We start from the raw sequence: 25,371 nt of genomic DNA on the forward strand, positions 1-25,371 counted from the left end.
AGCACAATGGCTTGTGTGTATGTAACTGCAAGCAGAAAGAATAAACACACGCAAGTATTTTGCATAAAATTTTATTATAAAGAGAATGATGTAGTATATTACAGGCCTGATTAGATTGTTAGGTATATGTGTACTGTATATCATACTGTATATCATAGTAAAATCTAAACATGTACTTGAAACATCTAGAACCATCATGTGCATGAAAATGTACAACTATTTTAGGATCTATAATTGAAAGAAAAGTAAGATTTACTTACAGTACAAATTAAAATCTTTCATACTTTAGCTATTTTTACTGTTATTTAACGACATTTTTCACATCAAAGCACTGTTTCACTAGACTTGCTGCAGGCATATTAGTATGCAATTGAGAAGTGTGAAGGCTCACACAATCAGTGTATCGGATTGCAGCAGTTCCATCATTTATGACTCAGAATTGTGGAACTGCAATACATGTAGGGAAGTACAGCCAGAAATAGAAATACAGAGTACAGATAGAAGTCAAAGTGCCTCAGAAGATGAATCAGGATGAGCAGAAAGAGGAAAACATTCACTGGGCGGACGTGCCACTAGCTGTTTTAGTGTGTGACCATATGTAGAGCAAATCTGAATAGGGTGGGTGTAAAATTTTCAGATATAGAAGTTCAGCATATAATATTATTATTAGTGATGACATGCAAGGTCCTGAGTTCACTTTTCCAAGGGAAATACATGTAGGCATGTAGATATGCACATTGTAGATATGCACAATCCAAAGTCATAAATGATGGAACTGCAACCTGCTGCGATTAGGTTCATGAATTGTGTGAGCCTTCGCACTTCTCAATTATATAACAATATGCCTGTCGCACTTCTAGTGAAACTGAACTTTAATGTGAAAAATGTCATAAAATAGCTGACAAAATGTGAAAAAAAGATATTTTAATTTGTATTGTAGGTAAACCTTAAGTTTTCTTTCAATTATGGAGTCTAAAACATAGTTGCATGTTTTCATGCATGTGATGGATCTAGATGTTTGCTATACCCAGCGCTTTGAAGTACATTTTTAGATTTTACTGTACATGCACAATCCATGTTTTGACTCTTGTTTACAATTATTTTGTTGGTTATTGCATCTAGTTTTATGTTTACTTGAAAAGCATTTACAATCAGAAAACCAAAACCCTACAGTGAGTTTTATTGAAATCGTATGATACTAACAGTAAAGAAACCACTGTTGTCACAGTGTACTGTCAAAACTTTGAAATAATTTGATGACATGCTTAATTCTTGCCTGTACTATTTATAAAGCATCAATCTTTACACAAATATTTGTTTTTCTTTCTATTGTGGAGCCTAAACCATAGGTGCCCGAAAACGTGCGCACAGTGGTTCTAGGGTGTTGCCACACCCATTAAATTTTTAGATTTTATTGTTCAAGTACAGTCGATATTTTTATTTTTAAGGATTTTGTTGGGTTTTGCATCTAGTTTTATGTTCAATTTATATTTACTATGAACAAGCCAAAATACTACAGTGTATTTTTATTATTGAAAATCATGATACTAACAGTAAAGAAACCACTTCTCACAGACTGTATCATCAAAACTTAGAAATAATTTGACAAAATGGTTAATTTATGTCTGTACTTATTACAGAGCATCAATGTTTACATAAATATTATGTTTTTTATTTCAGTTATAAAGCCTAAAACATAGGTGCACGAAAACATGCACACTGGTTAGTCCAGGGTACAGACAATTTTGGTGGGCCTAGTGTTAATTCCTTGAGCATACAGGTTGCGGCTCTTGCCTGTTTTAGAGGCTCATTGAATGGTGCCTCTTGTCATCTCATCCTGATGTTGGCCCGTTTTCGAACCTTTCCGTAAGAAGTATCACCTGTTTGTCCTTCATGGTCTGAGAAAGCAGGGCGAACCAGCTTTGTGGGCTACTGTGGCTTGCTGGATTAAGGAAGTAGTCACAGCCGCATATGTGGATGCTGAAAAGCTGTTGCCTACTTAGATTAAGGCTCATTTTCTAGGGCTCAGGTAGTGTTATGAGCCGAGGTTAAATTGTCTCCTGTCATTTACCGAGCTGCAACGTGGTCTTCCCTACACACCTTTTCCAGGTTCTGTCGTCTGGATGTGCAAGCCCAGAAGGACGCAGCCTTTGCACATGCTGTGTGATTGGACCACGGGCAGCCTCCCGCCCTACTCTGGAGTAGCTTTGGTACATCCCACTGGTCCTGAGTCCATCTGTCTACATGCTAGGAAATTGAGAAATTACTACTTAGCTGCTAATTTTGTTTTCCTTAGTGTAGACAGATGAACGTAGCTTCCCGCCCTCGGCTGTTGAATGATTGTGTCAATGGTCCTTCTGAGGGGCTCCGGGTAGCAGGGGATTACTGGTAAGTGTTCATCCAAAACCTAGATTGGGGTATTTGTATTCTTACTTGTGTTCAGTTTTTCTTGAGGGTTGAGTACAGTTATGATTAACTGTTTTTAATCAAGTTTTTTGCTAGTTTGTCCACAGTTGCTTTTGAAGAGAATTCTGGCAGGCTGGGGTCACTGCAGGAATATATATACTGTGATATCAGCTTGCTCCGTCTCCATCTGCTGGCAGGGGAGCATAACCTACTGGTCCTGAGACCATCTGTTTCCAATAAGGAAAACAAAATTATCAGGTAAGTAGTAATTTCTCCATTTGTATGTATTCTTTGGGCAGTGCCGAGTACTTCCTAATGACCCAGATTAGGGACTGTTGGTGACAGGATGCTGGCTCAATGGACCTTTGGTCTGACCCAGCATGGCACAACTTTTATTCTTAAGTGTTTTACAGTTGCCATGCTTTGGGTAGTTTTGACTCAGTGTGAATGACAATACCTTCAGAGGACAGTTTCAGGTATGGTATTACCCTTTATTAGAGCTGCAAAACTGAATGGTTTCAATGTGATAGATTTCAGGACACTAGTTGGGTAGTAATATGAGGGGATATGAGAAAGTGTGCAATATCTGTATGTTGCTATCGGAAATATTTTCATGCTGTGATATGATTTTGGTCTGATTTTATTGATTGTTTTTAATATAATATGTGTATAGTTTGAGTACATTTTATTTGGTTTGTATGTCTTCATTTGTTTAAATATAGTGAACATGTAATTTATAAACCGCTTAGTATGGATGCACTAGTATAGGCAGTTTAAAATAAATTTAAAATAAATTTATTAAAGCTTCATTTTAAAAATTGAAGTTTAACAGCTTCATGGAAAACAATGTATGTGGAGGTTTTCTATTTTTATCTTACCTGCTAGATGTGTCCTATTTTGGTGTGAGAGGTAGACTTTTTTGGTAGAATTCTGCTTTTCACACAAGTCATTTCCAACTTTAGTTTGATTCTTTGTATGAAATGCCGTCTTATCCAAACTTAGAAACGGACTGGAATCTGTGGCCTACATGAATGCATGTAGTTTTTATCAAATGGAACATTTTTCAGTAGCCAGTCCAATCTTATGGAACTCTCTCCCTGAAAGCCTCCGACTTATATCAAACCGTAAAGAATTTAAGAAAACGCTAAAAACATATTTATTTAATGATGCGTACAATATAATATAATTTCAATAATTATGCTATAACTGATAGACTTTTACTTTGTTTAAACCTATACCATGTTTGTTTGTTTTAATCTTATGTATGTATATTTGTAAACCGCCTAGACGGACATGTAAGTGTCTTGTTGTTTGCGGTATATAAAAACTTTTAAATAAATTAAATAAATAAAATGTGCAGATTCCTATGTGGGACACAATCGCTCAGAAGAAAAAATCCTAAAACACACAAACAAAATCTTATGTTAACAATTGTGAAACATTCATAGAAATCTTCATTTTCCATTTTTATTTTATTTTTCCTGGGAATTTCAATGTAATAAAAAAAATTATATGAAAAAATGACTGTTATAACAAATGAGAAAATGTGTGGAAGTCACTTTTTGCTTAGTTTTTTTCATAATGTTAATATTCCCAGGATAAATGAAAAACGGAAAACAAAGGTCCCTAGATATATATCATATCAGAATTAATTTGGAAAAATACAAATCATGTGGATGTGCTAAGGACTTTTCCTGTCGAGACAATGGAGGAACAGATCTTTAGTATATCTGAAAATTGGGTTAATCTCTATATATAAAAGTCTTGTATCGGTTGGCCTTTTGGTCATACTGTCATTACAGTCTGTGGCCATTAGGTGGCACCTGGAGCAGAGGAATGTGCATTGCGCAAAGACAGTAAGCTCTGTCTGCAAAGCACTGTCATGTATGCACACACACACACACACGGACCCGCAAACAGAGACACAGATGCACAGTCACACACGTACACACAGGCAGAGGCCCCAACACCCATAGGCACAGGTGTTCACATACAGGCTGTTTACCAGACAACCAGGTAATGTTTACTAATATGCTCTATCTGCGAAGCCATCTCTCATGCTTCCATAAAGTGCCAGGCAGGCATGCCCAAGTGCACGTAATTATGCACAAACACACACACAGAGACCAGACTACCTGAACCACGCCGGGCCTGTTTGCTAGTAATAGTATAGTTTTAGTTTTAGCAAATCTTGCCTTGACTATATCTTGTGTACAGACCTTTGTTTTCAGTTTTTATTTTGTTTCCTGGAAATTTCAATGTAAAAAAAATAGTGAAAAAATCTTTGTTAAAAAAAAAAACCAAAACAAAACAGGAGAAAAATCAGAAAAGTCATTTTTCTTCTTACTTTTTTTTTGTATAACATTGAAATTCCCAGAAAAAATAAAGTAACTGAAAACGGAGGTCCTTAGTTTTGTAATATTAGCACAGATTTTGCTCTCGTCTGTATTATAAATGCTTCCTTTAGAAAATGTGAACCAGAATATAATATTTTTTTAATAACTCCAGGATGTAAAATTCCCAATTTGATCTCTGCAGGTATCAGTTTATTGAAGAGGCTTTTCAGTACCAGAAAGTGATCATCGACACCCTGATCGCCAAGCTGATGGAGAAGAATAAATACATAAAATTTACAGGAGATCAGATTCAGAACAGGTATATAATTAGAAAGGGATAAGTGTAAAAAGGTCATATTTTATTGCATTATAATCAGTATGAGAGCTCAAATTCTATTACAGTGTATAACATTTGATTTTTGGATGTGGGGTGATAAAAACTTCCTCTGTGTACAAGCAAGTCAGTAATTGACACATAAGTGAGTGACATCACCCACAGTGCATAAGTGCTGTCATGCACAGCTCCACTGCATAAGTCTCCTTAGTCTTTTTTTTTTTCACTCAGAAAGAAGGATATGTTTTTGCTTTCTTTCCTTCAGCCACTCATCAGATGTTTATGCTTTTGCATTTTTAACATAGTAATGACAGCAGATGACGACCAGATGGCCTATCCAGTCTGCCCAGCAAGTTTCTTATGGTAGTAACTGCTGCTCCGTGCAGTTCTCTTCAAGCCTTATGATAAGGGTAGTAATATCTATGAACTATTGACTTCTTACTGTGTAATTTCATTAGGGGTTCTAATTTTTAATCAGGACTCAGTTGGATCTTATATCAACAAAATGCAAGAAAGGCAGTGTCTGTTGGACCTTCTGGCGACTTTTTAGCACACACAGATCTTGGGTTGTACCAAGACCTTATAGAAAAACTGGGATCTACTGATGATTATTTTTATTTGTTTGTTTGTTTATGTATTTATTTATTTATTCTCTCAAGTCAGAAATCCCAGCCCAGTTCTACAAACCTCCTTCTCCTCCCCATACTCTCTTCTCTCATCACCCCAAATCCATTTAAATTTTTCCTAATATGGGCAGAATAAATGGTATGATTTTCCAAAAAAAATCTGTCCAAGATCAAGCTAGATCTGGAGAGTCAGGTTCTTCCTCTGCTGTTCGGTGGGAGGAGGGAGTGAGCGGGTGTCCAGGAAGACATGGAGGCAGTGGTGCCTGATGCCCTTTCCTTCAGGAGATGTTAGCATCTCTCCTGAGGCTGAGAAGGTCAGCTGTCAGGGCCAGATCATATGGTGGTGATATGCCCTCTTCATGGCCGCCTACCAGCTTGCATACCCCAGTGAACTTGTTTATTTCCAAAGACTTTTGCTCTTAACCCTTTGGTATCTGGAAATTTTGTATTGCCTCTTAAAATCCTAAAATAATAATAATAGGTATAAGAGCTAATGACAGGAGCTCAGAATCTGCAAGCTCCTAAGGGCTAGCTTCACAGTTTGTTCTTGTTTTCTTTGAATTGGTTTAAAATTCTAGAAAGTCCTTCCTATGTGAACCACAGGCCTTCCTCCAGCCATTGTTACACACTGAGCTTGACTTGGCTGTGCTCTTCAGGTTCTTCACTACGTCTGCCCTGCCCATGTTCACCAGGACGGTACAGATAACCTCCACTGCGGTGCCATCCTTGGAAGACCAAGCCGAGAGGAGGATATGGACGGGATCTTCCCCTTGACCGAACACAGTGATGCTCTCCTCCTCGTACCCCAGCAAGCTGGCCAGGTGCTGCCAGTCTTTGCCATGGCCAGAATCCCCCAGCAGTTTCTCCACCTCGTCCTACTTGTGGGGCGAGAGACCGATGTAGAAGTTTGGTTCTGTCTTGTGCACCTTGTTGAGCTGATGTTGGTCCTGTAGGCTGTCTTTATCTAGGAAGACGCCGCTTTCACTGTAGAGTTTCTCGCCCTCGTGGGGTAGAGCCCAGCTATCTGGCTCAGGCCTTGGCCAGCTGCTTTTACTGCTTACAGGTGCTCCAGCATTTGAAAGCCATGTAGACAAGAAGCCCCACCACAACAGCAGCCAAGATGAAGCAGTAAACAGGGATGTTCCCTGTACGTACCAGGATCATTCCAGACGGTGGGTTATGTCCCCCGTCCAGCAGATGGAGTCAGAACAAAAACTCTCAGGGGAGGTCCCATATAACCACGCCTCCCCTGTCTCAATTCTCAGTATAGTTCTGACTCCAGCAGATGTGAGCAGGGGACACTGAGGTCCCCAGCACTTGGCCTTAGGGTCTTAAGCTTTTCTGTTATTTCTTTATGAGGGATCAAGTACAGTTGAAGATAATATTAATTGGTTAAAGATTGTGCTCTTTGAAAAAAAAAAGTTTCAATCAGGGAACAGTTTCCTTCCCTAGTTAACAGTGGCTTGCTGACAGGCTGTTTGCCGCTGTCTTCTTCTTTCATTTCCTGCCTCCTCCCGTTTGTTTTTCCTTTCGCAGGGCTGGAGGTAAGTGCTTCTTTTTGTTCTAGGTCGGGGGATTCTCCGTATCAGGGCGCTCAGGTCCGAGGGAGCACATTGGTGGGGCCGATCCCTCCCCTCCTGCCCCGCCCCGGTGGTGTGAGGAGCTCCCGACCCGCAGCCCCGCGAAGTCACATTCCCCGGGGCCGCTTGCCGTCGGGAAGTCTCCATTCCTCGACAGCCTCTTCGGGTCGGTGGGTGGGGAACCGGGCCGGACCCGCCATATCTTCGTTCCGGCTGACTGTTGCTCTTTTCGTGCGCTCAAGCTGCCCCGCCCCCCTCCCTCCCTTCATCGATGCAGCGGCAGACGAGCTGTGAAGGCGGCGGTGGACAGGGGGATTCCCTGTCCCGAGAAGGGCATTGCATCAGTGGTTCTTTGGGAGGGGAGGACAGCCCCCCTCAGGGGGAGGCCGAGCGAATGCAGGACCACGTGGGCAGAAAGTGGCAGGCCCCGTTTCCGCCGAGCGCGGGAACGGCGGTCATTTTGTTTAAAGATGCAAATGCCAGCCTCTTAGACGACGATACAGAAGATCAAATTTCGGCAACTCTGTCGTTTCCTGGCGCCGGAGCCCAGCCTGCTAGACAGCTAGGTGAGCATTCGGATGATTTTTTCTCTGGGGTCCCTGCTTTCTCCCCGGAGTTCATAGTCCTGATGCACAGGGCTTTCGTACATAGCAGGGACACCCTGCTGGGAGGAGGGGGTCCTCCTCCAGCTAAGCTGCCGTGCCCGACCCCCTCCCTGGGGGGTCTTTTTCCTCAGGGTAGCGTTCCACCTTCGGGAGGAGGTCCAGGAACATCTCGGGGGTCCCTGGCTACTCTGACAGTGCCGCAGCCAGCGGGGGGGGGGGGGGGGAGGAGATCCTCTCCTGGACCCGCTCACCGAGGACCCCTCCCTGGCAGCCCAGGTCGAGGGAGACGATCCCAGAGTCCTACAAATTTTTCAGGCGGGGGAATTAGATGAGCTCATTCCACACATTCTACAGGAGATGGATATTGACCCTCCTCCGGATCCTGTGGCTCCAGACCCGAACGTCAAGAAGGGGGACCCACTCCTAGCGGGCCTTCGCCCGCTGGCAAAGGCTTTTCCCACTCATCACAATATCCTACAGCTGATCGCCAGGGAGTGGGATACACCAGAGGCCAATCTTAGGGTTGGCAGAGCCATGGACAAATTGTATCCTCTTCCGGCGGATTTTTTTAGAGCTGCTCCGAGTCCCCGCAGTGGATTCGGCAGTCTCAGCGGTGACAAAGCATACGACCATCCCCGTCACCGGCGTGACGGCACTGAAGGATATTCAGGATCGGAAGTTGGAAGTGTATCTGAAACGGGTATTCGAGGTCTCGGCTCTGGGCATGCGGGCTGCTATCTGCAGTTCGCTAGCCCAACGTGCAGGGCTTCGGTGGGTACAACAACTGCTCACGTCACAGACCCTGCCAGACGCCGAGGCCCAGCAGGCGGTCAGGTTGGAGGCCATGGTCGCCTACAGAGCAGATGCCTTGTATGATCTTCTCAGAGTACAAGCACGGGCCATGGTGGCAGCGGTGTCGGCGCGTCGTCTCCTTTGGCTAAGGAACTGGTCGGCTGATGCTTCATCCAAGACCCGTTTGGGGTCTCTCCCTTTTAAGGGCAAGTAACTGTTTGGGGAAGATCTGGACCAGATCATTAAGTCAGTCAATGAAAATGCAGTCCATAAGTTACCAGAGGATTGACCTCGATCTTACAGATCTTTCAATACCAACAGAAACCGCTATCGTAATCAGCATAAGGGACGTTCCACGAGACAGCAGCCGCCTCTGGCCCCTTCCTCTCGATCGCATACTTGGAACCAGTCCTTTCGGGGCCGTCGGCCCGGTAAGGACGTACATGGGACGGGCACCTCTCCGAAGCCGTCCCAATGATGCCAGAGGGACCCACGTGTCGATTCCCCAGCCGGGGGGTCAACTTGCACTCTTCTACGAAGCGTGCCTCCAAATAACCTCAGACCAATGGGTCCTAAGTATTCTAAGACAAGGCTACACATTGGATTTTGTGCGCACACCGCCAGACAGATTCCTGTTCTCTCCCTGCAGGTCCCTTCTCAAGCGCCGGGCCGTGCAGCAGACCCTAGATCGGCTCCTGGTGTTGGGAGCGATAAGTGCCGGTGGCGGCCTCCGAATTGGGTCGGTGCCACTATTCCATCTACTTTGTAGTGCCCAAAAAGGAAGGGACCTTCCGACCCATTCTGGATCTCAAGACCGTCAACAACTCCCTCAGGGTTCCTCGGTTCCACATGGAGACGCTCCGTTCGGTGCTGGTGGCGGTACACCCGGGGGAGTTCTTGGCCTCATTGGATCTTACGGAGGCGTACCTACATATTCTGATCCACCAGGCCCACCAGCGGTATCTTCGTTTCAAGATTTTGGGACAGCATTTTCAGTTCCGGGCCCTACCCTTTGGGCTGGCCACGGCCCCGCGGGTATTCACAAAGATCATTGTGGTAGTGGCGGCGGCGCTCAGAAGGGAAGGAATCCTGGTGCATCCTTACCTGGACGATTGGCTCATCCGGGCGAAGTCGCAAATACCAGGGGATTCAGGCGGTCGACAGGGTAATCCAGCTTCTCCATTCCCTGGGGTGGATCGTCAACTTCGCAAAGTGCAGGCTACATCCGTCTCAGACGCTGGACTTTCTGGGAGCCCATTTCGATACGAGAGCAGCCATGGTTTTCCTCAGCCCGGAGAGAGCGCGGGCTCTGCGCGAGCAGATCCTCAAATTCATGGCTCTCAAGGTCCCGACGGCATGGGACTATTTTCAGGTCCTGGGAACCATGGCCTCCCCCATCGACCTGGTGCCGTGGGCTTTTGCCCACCTGCGGCCCCTTCAGAGAGCATTGCTTTCCCGTTGGAAGCCGGTGTCCCGGGATTACCAGACGGTCCTTCCAATCCCAAACTCTGCAAGGCACAGCCTCGGTTGGTGGCTGGACCCTCATCGTCTGGCTCAAGGAGTGTCCCTGGAGCCACCAGACTGGATGGTAGTGACCATGGACACCAGTCTATCGGGCTGTGGAGCGGTCTGTCAGGACAGCTCGATTCAGGGGCAATGGTCGGCGGAACAATCGACCTGGCCCATCAACCGACTGGAGGCCAGGGCCGTTCGGCTCGCCCTGCAGGGATTCCTACACTTGCTGCGCCACCGGGCAGTTTGAGTACTGTCGGACAACGCCACCACAGTGGCGTACATCAACCGTCAGGGGGGCACCAAGAGTCGACTGGTATCGTTGGAAATCAACGAGTTGATGGAATGGGCAGAGCTCCATCTCCTGCGTCTGGCAGCCTCCCCTCCCACATAGCGGGCGTCAACAACGTGCAAGCGGACTTCCTCAGCCGACAGCACTTGGATCCAGGAGAGTGGGAACTCTCGGAAGAGGCAATGGATCTGATAGTCAAGCGCTGGGGAACTCCCTGCTTAGATCTCATGGCGACGGCCAGGAATGCAAAGGCCACCCGCTTCTTCAGTCGAAGAAGGGAACACGGAGCGGAAGGAGTCGACGCACTGGTACTACCATGGCCTTGTCAGTGTCTCCTGTATGTCTTTCCACCGTGGCCGCTGGTGGGAAAGGTTATTCGAAGAATAGAAGCCCATCAGGGTCCGGTGATACTCGTGGCGCCGGAGTGGCCCCGGCGGCCGTGGTTCGCGGATCTCCTCCATCTAGCGGTGGGGAACCCGCTCCGGCTCGGTCATCTACCGCACCTCCTGCGTCAGGGGCCAATATTTTTTCCAGCGGCAGATCGCTTCTGTCTTGCGGCTTGGCTTTTGAAAGGTGCAAGCTAAGGCGTCGGGGGTACCTTGAGCCCGTCATATCCACTCTATTACGGGCGCGTAAGACTTCCACATCGGGCACGTACGTCAGGGTGTGGAAGGTCTTTGAGGAGTGGTGCGGCTCGCAAGCCATCCAGGCACCGCAGGCTTCGGTGGGTCAGATTCTTTCCTTTCTACAGGCGGGGCTGGACCTGGGGCTGGCCTATAACTCTCTCCGGGTTCAGGTGGTGGCTCTGGGAGCCTTCCTTCAGGGTGTAGACAGCAACCTTCTGTCTTCCCATCCAGATATCCTGCGCTTCCTTAAGGGGGTGAGGCATCTGAAACCTCCAACTCGACCACCATGCCCGTCATGGAACTTGAACCTGGTCCTCCGGGCCCTCTGCAGTTCACCTTTTGAGCCATTGCGTTTCGCTTCCATCAAGGATGTCACTCTCAAGACAGTTTTCCTGGTGGCAATCAGCTCAGCACGTCTGATCTCGGAGTTGCAGGCTCTTTCCTGCCGGGAGCCATATCTTCGTTTCACTCCTAGCAGAGCATCATTGCGTACGGTGCCATCGTTTTTGCCCAAGGTGGTCTCGGGGTTCCATCTCAATCAGTCGGTGGAACTTCCATCCTTTCCCTTTTCGGAGTCAGGTGATCTGCACAAGCTAGATGTACGGCGTTCTTTGATGCACTATCTGGAGGTTGCGAATGAGTTTCGGCTTTCCGATCATTTATTTGTCCTTTGGTTGGGGCCTCGGAGAGGGTGCATGGCCTCTAAACAATCCATTGCTCGCTGGTTAAAGGGAGCAATCATAGCGGCATATCTGGGATCAGGTAAGACTCCGCCGTTGTTACTCAAGGCTCATTCTCTCCGCGCCCAGGCAACTTCTTCGGCGGAGAGCTCCTCTGTTCCCACCCAGGAAATCTGTAGGGCGGCCACTTGGAAGTCGCTTCACACTTTTACCAGGTATTATCGTCTAGACGTCCGTGCGCCGTCGGACGGTCAACTGGGGGACAGGATCATTCGGGCAGGGCTGTCTGTGGCCCACCCGTGATGGGAAAGCTTTGGTACATCCCACCGTCTGGAATGATCCTGGTACATACAGGGAAATGAAAATTATTCCTTACCTGCTAATTTTCGTTCCTGTAGTACCATGGATCATTCCAGACCCCTCCCTTGTTTTTGGGGGATAGTTGTTGGTGGGACATCCCTGCTTACCTGTCTCTACCATACTTCTCTCTCTGTACTTCTGGTACTGCGGGTCTGTGCTTCCGCACAGTACTGTTTGCAAGTTTCACAGTTTACGGTTTTAGTTCCAAATCTAGTTGCTGGGCCGTTTGGCCAGCGGTTGTGCTGTTTTTGATGACTTGATCCCTCAGCTCTTCTAATCTCTTCTCTTTCGGCTTTGATAGTCTGTTTACTGAGAATTGAGACAGGGGAGGCATGGTTATATGGGACCTCCCCTGAGAGTTTTTGTTCTGACTCCATCTGCTGGACGGGGGACATAACCCACCATCTGGAATGATCCATGGTACTACAGGAACGAAAATTAGCAGGTAAGGAATAATTTTCATATATTCTTGCTGTTCTCCTGTGGGATGAAATCTGGTGAGCCGGGAGAGGTACTGCTCTCTGACAGCTTCCTGGAGTGATTTTTCCATGTGTCCCCCTCATCATGTTTCAGGATCAGCATTTCTTTATCCAAACAGTGTGTGTCTGACAAGGGAGAGCAGTCACATATCTTCACTTCACTCTCTTCGCACTCGATCTGGCAGGGCGATATGCTGCTGGCCACCTCAGAGTAGAAGCCTTGGGGGTAGGCCTTGCATTCCGTGTTCCTGTTCAGGCCACATGCCATGCTGACCCCATAGCTAAGTCGGCACACCTGGCAGGGGAGGCACTGGGTGCTCCGATTGTCCACATGCTTATAGTACCCACTGGTGCACTCGCAGCCGGTGTCCTGGACAGGGGTGCAGGCAGACGCCAGCTGCATGACTGGCACTGCTCAATGACGCTGCTGATGGAGGAGAACGTCACACCTACTCTGCATGGTTCGCATAAGGTATTAGAATTAGTACAGGCAGCAGTGACCTCTGAGTTCAGAGGTGTCAGCATTCGCCCTGGGAGGAATGATGCCCACTTTCACAGTCCTTTCCACATACATCTTGGCTAGTAGCAGCAGGCAGAGGGTTAATGTAATCCTGTTCACCTCCATGGTTTGAAAAGATCTTTTCTATTACTTGTCCTGGAAAGTTGGAATACCTCCAGATGCAGATTGGAGAACTCTGTCCTCTTGCTGGAATCCAATAGATTCCCTTTGTCCTTTTATTTTCGTCTTTTTTTGGAGGGGGGCAGTCACTACCCGTCATAAACTGATTTTCTCTTCTTGCTGCAGAGGATCCCGCTCGGATGCAGCCTTGGAGACAGTTCACAGATAGTCCTCCCACCCGTGAACGGACTGAAGCTGCCAAAGTGATCTCCGAGCCCACTTACACCTCTAATAACACTGGGGAACACAATTTTCATTGTTAGATCTGACACTTGTTTTTGACTAACTTTTGACATCTGAATCCAAAAATGACCCCAGTTTTTCTCTATCATGTCAACTTTTTAAGGTACAGGATACCCTCCCTTTGTCCCAAAAATCATACAAAATGTACATACAGAGGAAATAAAATAAAAAATTACCTGACTATATTGTTTATTTAGTTATTTTATTCATACAAAGGCTATACATTGTTACTGTAAGTCAAATTGTGTACAAGTAGTAAAGTTATGCTACCAAACATACATATTAAGGTAAAAATTTACGCTTATAGCTTTTCCGGCAGTGTTCAATCTGTGGACAATCTTGCCTGATGCTCCAACAATAGTCAGCCATCATATGTACATCCCATCTACCCTGATACCGTGCCTCCGTGACCTTCAAATCTTGGTGGAATTGTTCACCTTGCTCATCACTGACTGCACCAAGGTTTTTCGGGAAGACAGCAAAATGGCTATGCAGAAAATGCACCTTGATGCTCATGTTGCAACGAAGCATTTTGAAGCTCTCCAAGAGTTTCTGGACAATTTCGGTGTAATTCTGTGCTCGTGAATTTCCAAGAAAGTCCTTGACAAGGTTTTTAATGACAACCAAGCATTCTTTTGGAGTTCTGACATTGTCCCGATGAAATGTTCATCTTTAATGAGCTGCCGAATTTGTGGCCCGTCAAACACACCAGCCTTTATCTAAGATAGGCTGTTTATCGCAAAGTGCACTATTACCATAAAACACGCCCCTTTTCCTTTCACATGCGATATTTAGTGCATTTTGATAAATCCAGGCCTAAGAGAGGCTGTAGAGAAAAAACTTGATGAGATAGTCTAAAACAGCTGAAAAATCGAACTCAACAGGAATTTGTTAAAAATTGTTCCCCGGGGTAAGTAACAATAGAATAAACACACAAAATAAAAGTTGGAAGAATAGCTGTAAACTTCTTGAACACGTGAAAATGTAAATTGCATATTGCAGGAACTTGCAGGGAGTAGGTTAGAGAGGCTCCCGAGATTCTGAGGTGAGGCTCAGGCAGGTTGATAGGTGTGCCTACATAGAAACAAACAAAAATATGCACAAAAGTGGGGTGTGGGGGGGGGGGGGGGGGGGCAGAGGGGAGAACAGTTATGTTCTCAAAAAGAAACCAATAAAAAAAAGTTTTCTAATAAACACTAGCATAGGCCATTCTTTGTGAGAAAAGAAGAAAAATCTCTGACTGTAAACCTCCCTGTATTTCTCTTTCCTTTGTCAGAGTATTTTTTGTTTTTTCTTTATGCGAGATTCAAAAAGGCTTAATTTTTCCATAAATGAGTTCATCCTAGCCTCAGCTCTCCATGACAGCAAGCAGCAAAATGGACTTCAAAAAATGCCTCTGCTGTTCCTACAGGATATCATTATCTGATCAGCATGACCACTGTGTTTGCTGCTTAGGCTTGTTGCATGAGGTACTTAACCAATGCTGCCTATGCCCAAATGTCTCCCAGGGCCAAAAGGTCTAGAAGGTACACACTGAAAGAACTTTTAAGTGCTCCTCAAACATTCAAGACAACAAAAGACAATATTATCAGCTCAGCAGTCATCGCTTAAATCAAAAAAGACAGATTCCTTTCATGCTAGGCACTTATGACTGAGAAGTCTTGGCACTAGTTCCATTCTCTGTTTAGCAAAGAGGGAGAGAAATTGTGCTGTTTGGCATGGCATTCAGGAGCCAAGCAGACCTTGTTGGCGCTGACAGCTCATCAGCACACAGGAAAATGTTTTTGGCGCGGAGGTTTCACCAGCACTATTGATATATAAAGGTAACATAACACATCTTTGTAGGCACCAACAATTTTTTGATGCTTGAGATACAAATGTCAGCACCAATCAAACAGTTCATTCTGAATGAATTCCTGCCAAACCATCTATGCCAGTTCTAATTCCAGAATAGAGTAGTTCTTTTGGATGCCTACTTCCAAACAGGACCATCATACTGTCATGAGGAAAATGTGGCTTGACTTCATCAAAAATTGTTTTACTAATATACCAGATTGTTCTTCACCACTCATCCTACCCTGAACAAATATTTTCCATTTTGGAGTCCATGGCTCCTAAATTGGAAATTGTCTACCATTCCGCCATATCAAGTCAGCAAAGAAATGATGCAGACTGAGTCACAATCTAGGACAATGTCAGATTGTCTGAATTTCAGGAAGGATCACAATCATCATTTAATTCTCTCATACCATTCTGATGATGAAGTCTATTGGTCTTCCATCAGACTCCTGTCCACAGCCTCCCACAATTCCATCTCTACTGGAGGATATGTCATGTCAAGCTTTTGTCCAAAAAATGGCAAAAAACAATTCCTTTTACTTCAGGAGGAAGCAGAAGTTAAGAAAATATATTTGGTATGCTAAAATATATTTAAGCTCCAAACAAGTAGTAGTTATTCTGGTTCACAAAATACTACAGGAATTCAAAACAAGAATGTGGCAGATGCTTTTGTCTACATTTACCATTGGCAAGGAAGTTGGATCTTAAATACTTAAATAATCAAAAGGTACAACTCCCACATGAGCCTATAGTAGATTCAGTTTTGAATAACAGCATAGCATTCTAAAACGTTTTCTAGGACCTCCAGGTAAAGATGCAAGTTACTGGAAATCAGGGCAAAAAAGATTTTCCAAACAGCTATTAACATCTTGGATAGCTGCCCATCAACAATATATATCATAGAAACATAGAAATGACGGCAGAAAAAGACCAGTCAGCCCATCCAGTCTGCCCAGCAAGCTCCCACACTTATTTTCCCATACTTATCTATTTCACTAACCATCAAGTTCAGGGCCCTTGTTGGTAACTGTTTGATTCAAATTTCCTGCCATCCCCTGCCATTGATGCAGAGAGCAATGTTGGAGTTTCATCAAAGATGAGCATAAGGCTTAATGGTTAAGGGTAGTAACCGCCGCATCAAGCAAGTTACCCTGATGCTTATTTACCCAGACTGCACAGATTCAATGCCTTGTTGGATGTTGTCTGAACGTAAATCCTCTTTTCCACATTTCTCCCTGCCGTTGAAGCAGAGAGCAATGCTGTATAAGCATTCAAAGTGATGTTCAGGCTTAATTGTTTTAGGGTAGTAACCGCCGTAATAAGCAAGCTATCCCCACGCTTATTTGTTTACCCAGACTGTGAAGTTCAGTCCTTGTTGGTGGTTGTCTGAATGCAAATCCTCTTTTCCAGATTTCACCTTGTCATTGAAGCAGAGAGCAATGTTGGAGTTGCATTAACCGTGCAAAAGCTTGAGTAAGGGTAGTAATCACCAGGTAGTAGCCTCCATTCCAGCAAGCCAGCCCCATGGCTCTTCACTTCATTCCCATCCTCTAACCTTTATGGATCTACAGTGTTTATCCCATGCCCCTTTGAAATCTGTTGCGTCTGTTGGTCCTCGACGGCTTTGCCCCATTTGCCTCACCTTAATCACGGCTCCACCCGCTTACCTGGGTAAGATGGCTACTGCAGCGTCTACAGGCCGACCTCTCTGGCGTCCCCGGAACGGCTATGGTGCAGCCTCCCGCCATTGCTCCTCCCAGGTACCTACTAGGGTGCGCGCAACCCACGTCTTTGAACCACCCTTGGCGCGAACCTCGAGGGCGTTCCTTCGTGCTGACGTCACGCCATCCGGGTATATTACCTTTACTAATTTGCTAGCTTATGAGTTAGCAAGGATTCAAATTTGTTCTTGTCTATGCTACTCTGCTGCTTCTGTGCTGCCGCAGGAAGCTCTCTCTTTGCCCTTCGGGGTAACTGCTAACCTGGGTACCCGCTCTTCGGGGGCCCTCTGCTTTATTTCAGGTGCCTGACAGGGAACAGGTACTCGCTCCTCGAGGGCCTGCTCTCCCTGCCTCGGTGCCTGTACTTTCTATAACATACCTGGTGGAATCGCATACCAACAGCAAACACCTAGTGAGTATTCTAACTCTCCGTCTATCTCATCCACAGTATCTCCTCACTGGGAGACCTGCTGCGGAACCTCCTGATGTCATCAAGGAGAGAAGGGCTCCCTCTGCCGAGGTCCCTGAGATTGCAACTACTCACTACTGCCACCTCTGGTGGCTCTCTTCAAGCTGTCTAATAAAGAACTTTGTGTGTTTGTGTAGTATGAGTCTAGCCCAGTGCTGTGGCTCCTCATGGGGCTCCTCCCCTTGGGTGTGGTCATCTTCACAGCACCCAAGGATCCACCAAAACCTCAACAAAATCATTCACAGTTTTAGTCACCACTTCCTCCGGAAGGGTGTATTCCAGGCATCTACCACCCTCTCTGTGAAGAAATACTTCCTGACATTGGTTCTGAGTCTTTCTCCCTGGAGTTTCAAATCGTGACCCCTAGTTCTACTGATTTATTTTCCAACGGAAAAGGTTTGTTGTTGACCATGGATCATTAAAACCTTTCAAGTATCTGAAAGTCTGTATCATTTCATCCCTGCTCCTCCTCTCCTCCAGGGTATACATATTTAGGTTCTTCAATCTCTCCTCATAAGTCATTTTATGAAGACTGTCCCCCTTTTTGGTCGCTCTTCTCGGGACCACCTCCATTCTGTCTCTGCCCGTTTGGAGATACGGTCTCCAGAACTGAACACAGTATTCCAGGTGAGGCCTCACCAAGGCCCTGTACAAGGGGATCATCACTTCCTTTCTCTTACTAGATATTCCTCTCTCTATGCAGCCCAGCATTCTTCTGGCTTTAGCTATCGCCTTATCACATTGTTTCGCCGACTTTAGATCGTTAGACACCATCACTCCAAGGTCTCTTTCCTGCTCCATGCACATCAGCCCTTCACCCCCCATCAAATACAGTTCTTTCGATTTCCACACCCCATATACATGACTCTGCACTTCTTGGCATTGAATCTCAGCTGCCATATCTTCGACCACTCTTCCAGCTTTCTTAAATCCCATCTCATTCTCTCCACACTTTCCGGCGTGTCCATTCTGTTGCAGATCTTAGTATCATCCGCAAAAAGACAAACCTTACCTTCTATCCTGTCCACAATGTCGCTCACAAAGATATTGAACAGGACCGGTCCCAACACCGATCCTTGCGGTACTCCGCTTAACACTGCTCTCTCTTCAGAGTAAGTTCCATTTACCATCACACATCGTCTTCTGTCCATTAACCAGTTTGCAATCCAGGCCACCACCTTGGCACTCACTCCTAAGCTTCTCATTTTGTTCACAAACCTCCTGTGCGGGACCATATCTAAAGCTTTGCTGAAATCCAAGTAGATGACATCGAGTGCTCTTCTTTGATCTAATTCCATAGTCACCCAATCAAAAAAGTCAATCAGATTTGTCTGACAGGACCTTCCCCTGGTGAATCCATGCTGCCTGTAGTCCAGAAATACTTCTGACTGTAGATAGTTCATGATTCTTTCTTTCAGCAGCGACTCCATTACTTTTCCCACCACCGAGGTGAGGCTAACCGGCCTGTAGTTTCCAGCCTCCTCTCTGCTCCCACTCTTGTGAAGCGGGACCACCACCGCTCTTCTCCAGTCACTCGGCACAACTCCCGTTTCTAGGGATCTATTGAACAGGTCATGTAGCGGACCCGCCAGCACATCTCTGAGCTCCCTCACTATCCTGGGATGAACCTCATCAGGCCCCATGGCTTTGTACACTTTGTTTTCCTAGCTCTTCCCATACATTCTCTTCTCCACTCCCCTCCAGTTTCTTGTATATTATATATATGATATACCGTATTTTTCGCTCCATAAGACGCACCTGACCATAAGATGCACCTAGGATTCAGAGGGGGAAAATTAAAAAAAAAAAATTGTGCTAAACCGGCTCTGTACTCGGGCATCTGTGCGTCTTATGGAGCAAATTAGGGGAGTGCATGACATTTTTTTTTTCTTCCCATTTTTGTTTTCGGGTCTGGGGAGGGCCATTTCTGTCCATTCCCCAGGTCAGAAAACTTTTGTCTTTCTAATTCTGTGGGACCCCCCCCCCCCCAAAAAAAAACCAACCCCATCCCAACACTTTATTTATTTTATTTATTTAGTGGTTTTTTTATATACCACGGCACGTTAATAACATCACCTCGGTTCACAATAAACAGTAAATTAGCAACAGGCTTTACAGACAAATAGGAATACAGTGACACATATCATATATCATTATAAACAGTAAATAGCAACAGGCTTTACAGACAATAAGTAATTGGAACATATATATCATAACATATATGTAAATTAAGCATAAAATAAGAACAATAAACACTTAATCTATGGATTAGCATGATCAAAAGTTAATGGCAGATTTAAATGAATATAATTGTGGGGAAATTAGAGCTTAACAGCGGTATACAAGCAGTAGGCAGAGAAAGATAAGAGTGTTAAAAAAAAGTATCTTAGAAACATGGATAGGTACAAAGGCGTTTCAGTGATGGTTGATTATTGGTCGAAAGCTTGTTCAAACAGCCAGGTTTTGAGATTCTGCTTGAATTTCTTATGGCAGGGTTCCAGACGCAAGTTTGTGGGCATTTTATTCCAGATGTTGGTTCCGGCAATAGTGAAAGAGCGGTCTCGAGTAGCCACGTGTTTGATGTGTTTTAAAGAAGGGGTGGCAAGTGTGGCTTGGTTTATTTTTCTCATTGGTCTCTTTGATGTGCGGAAGAAAAACTGATCGGAGAACCATTACATATCTTGGTTATAGATCGACTTATGAATGAGAGTTAGGGCTTTGAATAGTATCCTAGATGCTACCGGGAGCCAGTGTAGGAACATGAGGGCAGGTGTAATGTGTTCATGGCGGTGTGTGTTAGTGAGGAAGCGTGCTGCCGCATTTTGAAGCATCTGTAGTGGTTGTATGCTGCTTTTGGGGAGACCCAGTAGTATGGCGTTGCAGTAATCTAGTTTTGACAATATAGTGGCTTGTAGCACTGTCCGGAAGTCATGTGGGTGCAATAGCGGCTTGATTCTTTTTAGAGTATGTAGCTTGTAAAATCCGTTCTTGATTGTTGCTGTGATGAATTTCTTTAATGAAAACTGATTGTCGATGATAACGCCAAGGCTGCGGACTTGCTGTAACTTGAGAAAGTCCAAAGGTCTGTGTTGGGAAGGCTTGGAGGAGATATTATTGTGAGGGGAGATGATGAGGAGTTCTGTCTTGTTAGTGTTTATTGCAAGGAAGTTTTCCGTAAGTAGTTTTTGTATTTCCACCAGAGCAGAGTCCCAGATTTTTTGGGCACTAGATATTGAATCGTTGATGGGAATGAGGATCTGTACATCATCTGCATATATAAAATGTGGGAGCTTAAGTTTCACCAGTAGTTGACAGAGCGGAGATAGGTATATGTTAAAAAGTGTAGATGAGAGAGCAGATCCTTGTGGAACACCTTGTGCTAGCTTTCTGGGTTTTGAAACGTGGCAGTCTGTTTTAACACTGTATGTCCTTTTCTTTAGAAAAGATTGGATCCATGATAGAGCTGTACCTGTAATGCCAATCTGGGAAAGGAGGGTATCGTGATTTACAGTGTCAAAAGCAGCAGAGATATCAAGTAGGGTGAGTAGATAGGAATGACCAGAGTCGAGGGTTTTTAGAATAGTGTCCGAGAGTGATACTAGAAGAGTTTCTGTACTGTGGTTCTTTCGGAAGCCAAATTGTGATGGGAAGAGTAATCTATTTTCATCTAGAAAGTCAGTGAGTTGTTTGTTGATGACTTTCTCCATAATTTTAGACAAGAACGGGAGGTTTGAGACTGGACGGTAATTGGCAGGCTCCGAGGGATTTAGGTCAGCTTTTTTAAGCGTTGGTTTTATAATTGCATGCTTGAGTTGTATAGGAAAAATACCGGACGTGATTGATTTGTTTATAATGGTAGAAATGGGAGAGGCAATTTTTGTAGGAATGGAGAGTAGTGTTTTTGTTGGCATTATATCAATCGGGTGCATGGCTGGTTTGATTTTTTTGAGAGTCTCTTCAATTTCTGAAGTTGTTGTTGTCTCGAACTTAGAGAGGGTAGTTAAGGTGCTCATGGTGTTCGTGTTCAGTAATGAAACTGGTGGAGAGGGTATAGTAAATCGCGCCATGATATTAGCAACCTTGTCGTGGAAGTAAGTAGCTAGCTTCTCACATTTGTTTTCATCCTCGTTGTCTGTGTTAATGTTTATGGGTGGGGTGGTTAAATTAGAGACATATTGGAAAAGGGCACGCGGGTTGAACTGGTATTGATGAATTCTTGCTGCATAGTAGTTTTTCTTTGCTTCATCCGTAGTTTTACGATACTGGTGGAGTAGAGATTTGTATTTTTGAAGATGTGCTGCTTCTTGGTTTCTACGCCATTTCTTTTCCAGTTTGCGGAGTTCTAATTTCATTATTCTAAGGTCAGTGGTGTACCATGGTTTTTTATCTTTCTTCTCGGTGCCGATCTCCTTTGTTATTATTGGGCAGAGTCGGTTTGCAATGCTGCTTGTAATTTGATGCCAAGAGGAACAGGCTGAATTGGCGTCATTGAGATCTAATTTATGGAGGTCCTCTGTAAGCACATCTATGATGTCTTCAGTCTTGCATTTCTTTCTGAAATTTATGTTTAAATTAATTAACAGCCTCCACCCTCCTGACCCCCCCAAGACCTGCCAAATTAATTTACTACAGCCCCCCCACCGACCTGCCAAAAGTCCCTGGTGGTCCAGCGGGGGTCCATGAACGGTCCGGGAGCGATCTCCTGGACTTGGGCAGTCAGCTGCCAGCAATCAAAATGGTGCAGACGGCCCTTTGCCCTTACTATGTCACAGGGGCTACCGCTGGCATTGGTCGACCCCAGTGACATACAGGCCGATACAGTAAGGAGCGGTAGAAAGAGGTGCGTTAGTGCCGGGCGCAAAAGCGTATGAACGTACGCCGTGACATCACAGCGTACGTGCATACACTTTCGCTGGCTTGGGGGCCCGTGCACTACGGGCATCCATCTTCACCGGCGGGGGCCGCTTTTGCCGCCGGGCATCCATCTTCGCCGGCAGGGCCGCTTTCGCCGCCTGGCATCCATCTTCGCCGGCGGGGCCGCTTTTGCTGCCGGCTGCCCCTGGGAGGCAGAGGAGCCGCAGTGCGCGTCTCCGGAGGAAGGCAGAGAGGGGCTGCAAGAAAAGTAAGTTAACTTTGGTTTCACTTTACACGTTGAGTTGCTTTTCGCCTGCACCTTGCTTCGGGAGGAGGGGATTTTAGGTTTTCTTTTGGTTAAAGTTGCTTTGGGAGGAGGGTAGAGAGGAATGGGGCTGCCCCGGAGACCGGCACCCATGGACGCGGCCAGGGCAGGTGAGCGGGGGCTGGGGGAAAGTTTGCCGCCTACCCTTACCCCTGCCTCTAACGCAGGGGTAAGGGTAGGCGGTAAGTTAGCAGGTTAAACGCACGGCAAAACTGCAGGTTTAAAAAGCAATAATCGGGACGCGCGTTACTGTATGGGAGGGAATAGCTAATCCGATTGTTTACATCTCATATACATGCCGCGGGTGGAAAGGGTTACCAGTTGATTTAAAGAGGCGGTAAGGATGGGTTAAAAGGGATGGATAGTGGATCGCGGGTTGGTCTAACGCGGCCAAATTGTGAGTAGAAAGCGGGTTAGAAGCAGGGTAACTGCGGCCGCACTTTACTGTATTGGCCTGATAGTAAGGGCAAAGGGCCATCGGCGCCATTTTGATTGCTGGCAGCCGACGGCCCAAGTCCAGGAGACCGCTCCTGGACCCCCGCTGGACTACCAGGGACTTATGGCAGGTCTTGGGGGGTTCAGGAGAGTGGGGGGTTGTAGTAAATTAATTTGGAAGGTCTGGGGGGGGATCAGGAGGGGGGGCGGTGGTTTTGTTAGATTTTTAACTTTTTTTTATATTCGCTCAAAAAGACGCACAGACATTTCCCCCCCACTTTTGGGGGGAAAAAAGTGCGTCTTATGGAGCGAAAAATACGGTAATACATGTATAATTCCTTGCAAAAGCTGCAAGCATGACCCAGCAGTGTCTTTCACGCTATGGATCATTTTGCTCCTATACTGCAAGAAGCAGAAGTATGTGGGAAGCCTCTACAGTAATTTGATCAGCTTATGATGCATGCAATACTTATACCAGGATGTCTGCAGTAGCCATTGGAGCCAGAAGGCTAGCATGGCTTCGGATCTTCACAAAGAAGAAACTTACTTATGTTCCATACACAGTGTATAATTTCTTTGAAAAGAAATTGAAAGAAACAGATGATCTTATTAAAAGATAACAGTTCTACTTTCCTTACCCTGTCAGCAGCTATAACTGAGCAGCCATCTACAAGTAGGAGAAGTCATGTTCGGCACTACAGGAGAAAGTGCTACTATTCAAGACTGTATCAAACCTACTTTTTTCACTGGCCTTGCCTGCACAGCAGCAGCAGAACAGGCCACATGCTAGGAACAGAGCATAGCCCAAACCATTCCAACAAACGCAGTCAAAATCTAAACCTAGCTTTTGACTACAATATCAAGAAAACTTTCTGATTAGATTTAGATTTAAACAGTCTTCCAGTGGGGGGAATGCTTCAACCCTTCAACCACTGTCACACAAACGGACGAATTTTAAAAGCCCAGTGTGTGTAAAATCAAAAGGGCCCGGCCACGTGCATAAGTACCAATATGCACACAAGTGCTGGGCCCTGAAAAGGGGGTGGGCTGGGGGCATGATTTGGGCAGGGAGAGGCTGGACGGAGGCCGGCCAGGACAGTGGCCATTAGCCGCTGTCCCAGGGAAATGCGCGCCGGGAGCCAGCCAGCGGGCGTAAATTACTTCTGCTCCCAAGGAACAGTAAGTAACAAAAATAAATTAAGGAAAGGTAGGTTAGGTTTAGGGGGTGGGGAGGGAAGGGAAGGTTAGGCAGGTGGTTAGGGAAGTTTCCTCTGTCTGCTCCTTAATTGGAGCAGACTAGGAGGGAACTGGGGATGGCCTAATTGCATTGCCACACGTACTTTGCAAAGATTCACCTGCCCCCCCCCTTGCGCCGGCTGCACATGCGCACGTGGCCACCTGATTTTATAACATGGGCGTGCCGGCGCAAGCATGTTATAAAATCTGCACATCCATGTGCACGCACCGGGAACTGCGTGCACATGGACACATGTGTGCATCTTTTAAAATCTACCCCACTTTGTAGATATCAAACACACTCATTCATTCTGACATGGTGGCTGGATGATCCAGACCTGTTAAGTTCAGATTTGTTTTCACCAAATTCAATTTCAAATACAATAACCACAGATGCCTCCAGTCAAGGATGTGGCGCTAATCTGAACATCCTTTGCTCTCAAGATTGCTCTCAGCACTAGATGATTCAGGTGCAGTAGTCTTCAGTGCTGTAAAAGTATTCATCCCTGGTTAAAACAGAATGTGATATTCATCCAAATGGACCACCAAATAGCAATGTTCTATGCCAACAATTAAGGAGGAGGAGGCTCTTTTAGTCATTGTCAAGAAACCTGCAAGATTTGGAAATGGACAATTTACCAAAAGATGTATCTGATAGCTGTCTCCTCGGGAAAACAAAATCAGATAAGATGCACTGTCACCAACTACAGCCACATGAAAGATCTTTGAACCATCAGATAGCACAGGAACTGCTTCAACTTTGGAGCACTCCACAGAACTCTTTGCAATGCTGTTAACATCGTTCCCACCTACTGCTCCAGGAGAGACCAGCAAAGGCTTCTCTATCTCTACCCCCCACCCCTTCCATGATTGCACATATTCCCAAAGCAATTCAATAATTAAGATAAAAAGATTTGACTTTTAGCCTCATTTTTGGCTATG

General features: G+C 45.5%; 1 protein-coding gene across 1 annotated transcript in view; it reads left to right on the forward strand.

Annotated features, from left to right (window-relative positions):
- TRIM24 (tripartite motif containing 24) overlaps positions 1 to 25,371 on the forward strand; it is a 622,654-nt gene that overhangs the window by 172,121 nt on the left and 425,162 nt on the right. Inside the window, 1 exon segment of the mRNA XM_029599765.1 lies at positions 4,945 to 5,061. Coding sequence (XP_029455625.1) covers positions 4,945 to 5,061 — 117 coding nt within the window.

This window comes from Rhinatrema bivittatum, chromosome 4 (genome assembly GCF_901001135.1).
Source record: "Rhinatrema bivittatum chromosome 4, aRhiBiv1.1, whole genome shotgun sequence".
NCBI lineage: Eukaryota > Metazoa > Chordata > Amphibia > Gymnophiona > Rhinatrematidae > Rhinatrema > Rhinatrema bivittatum.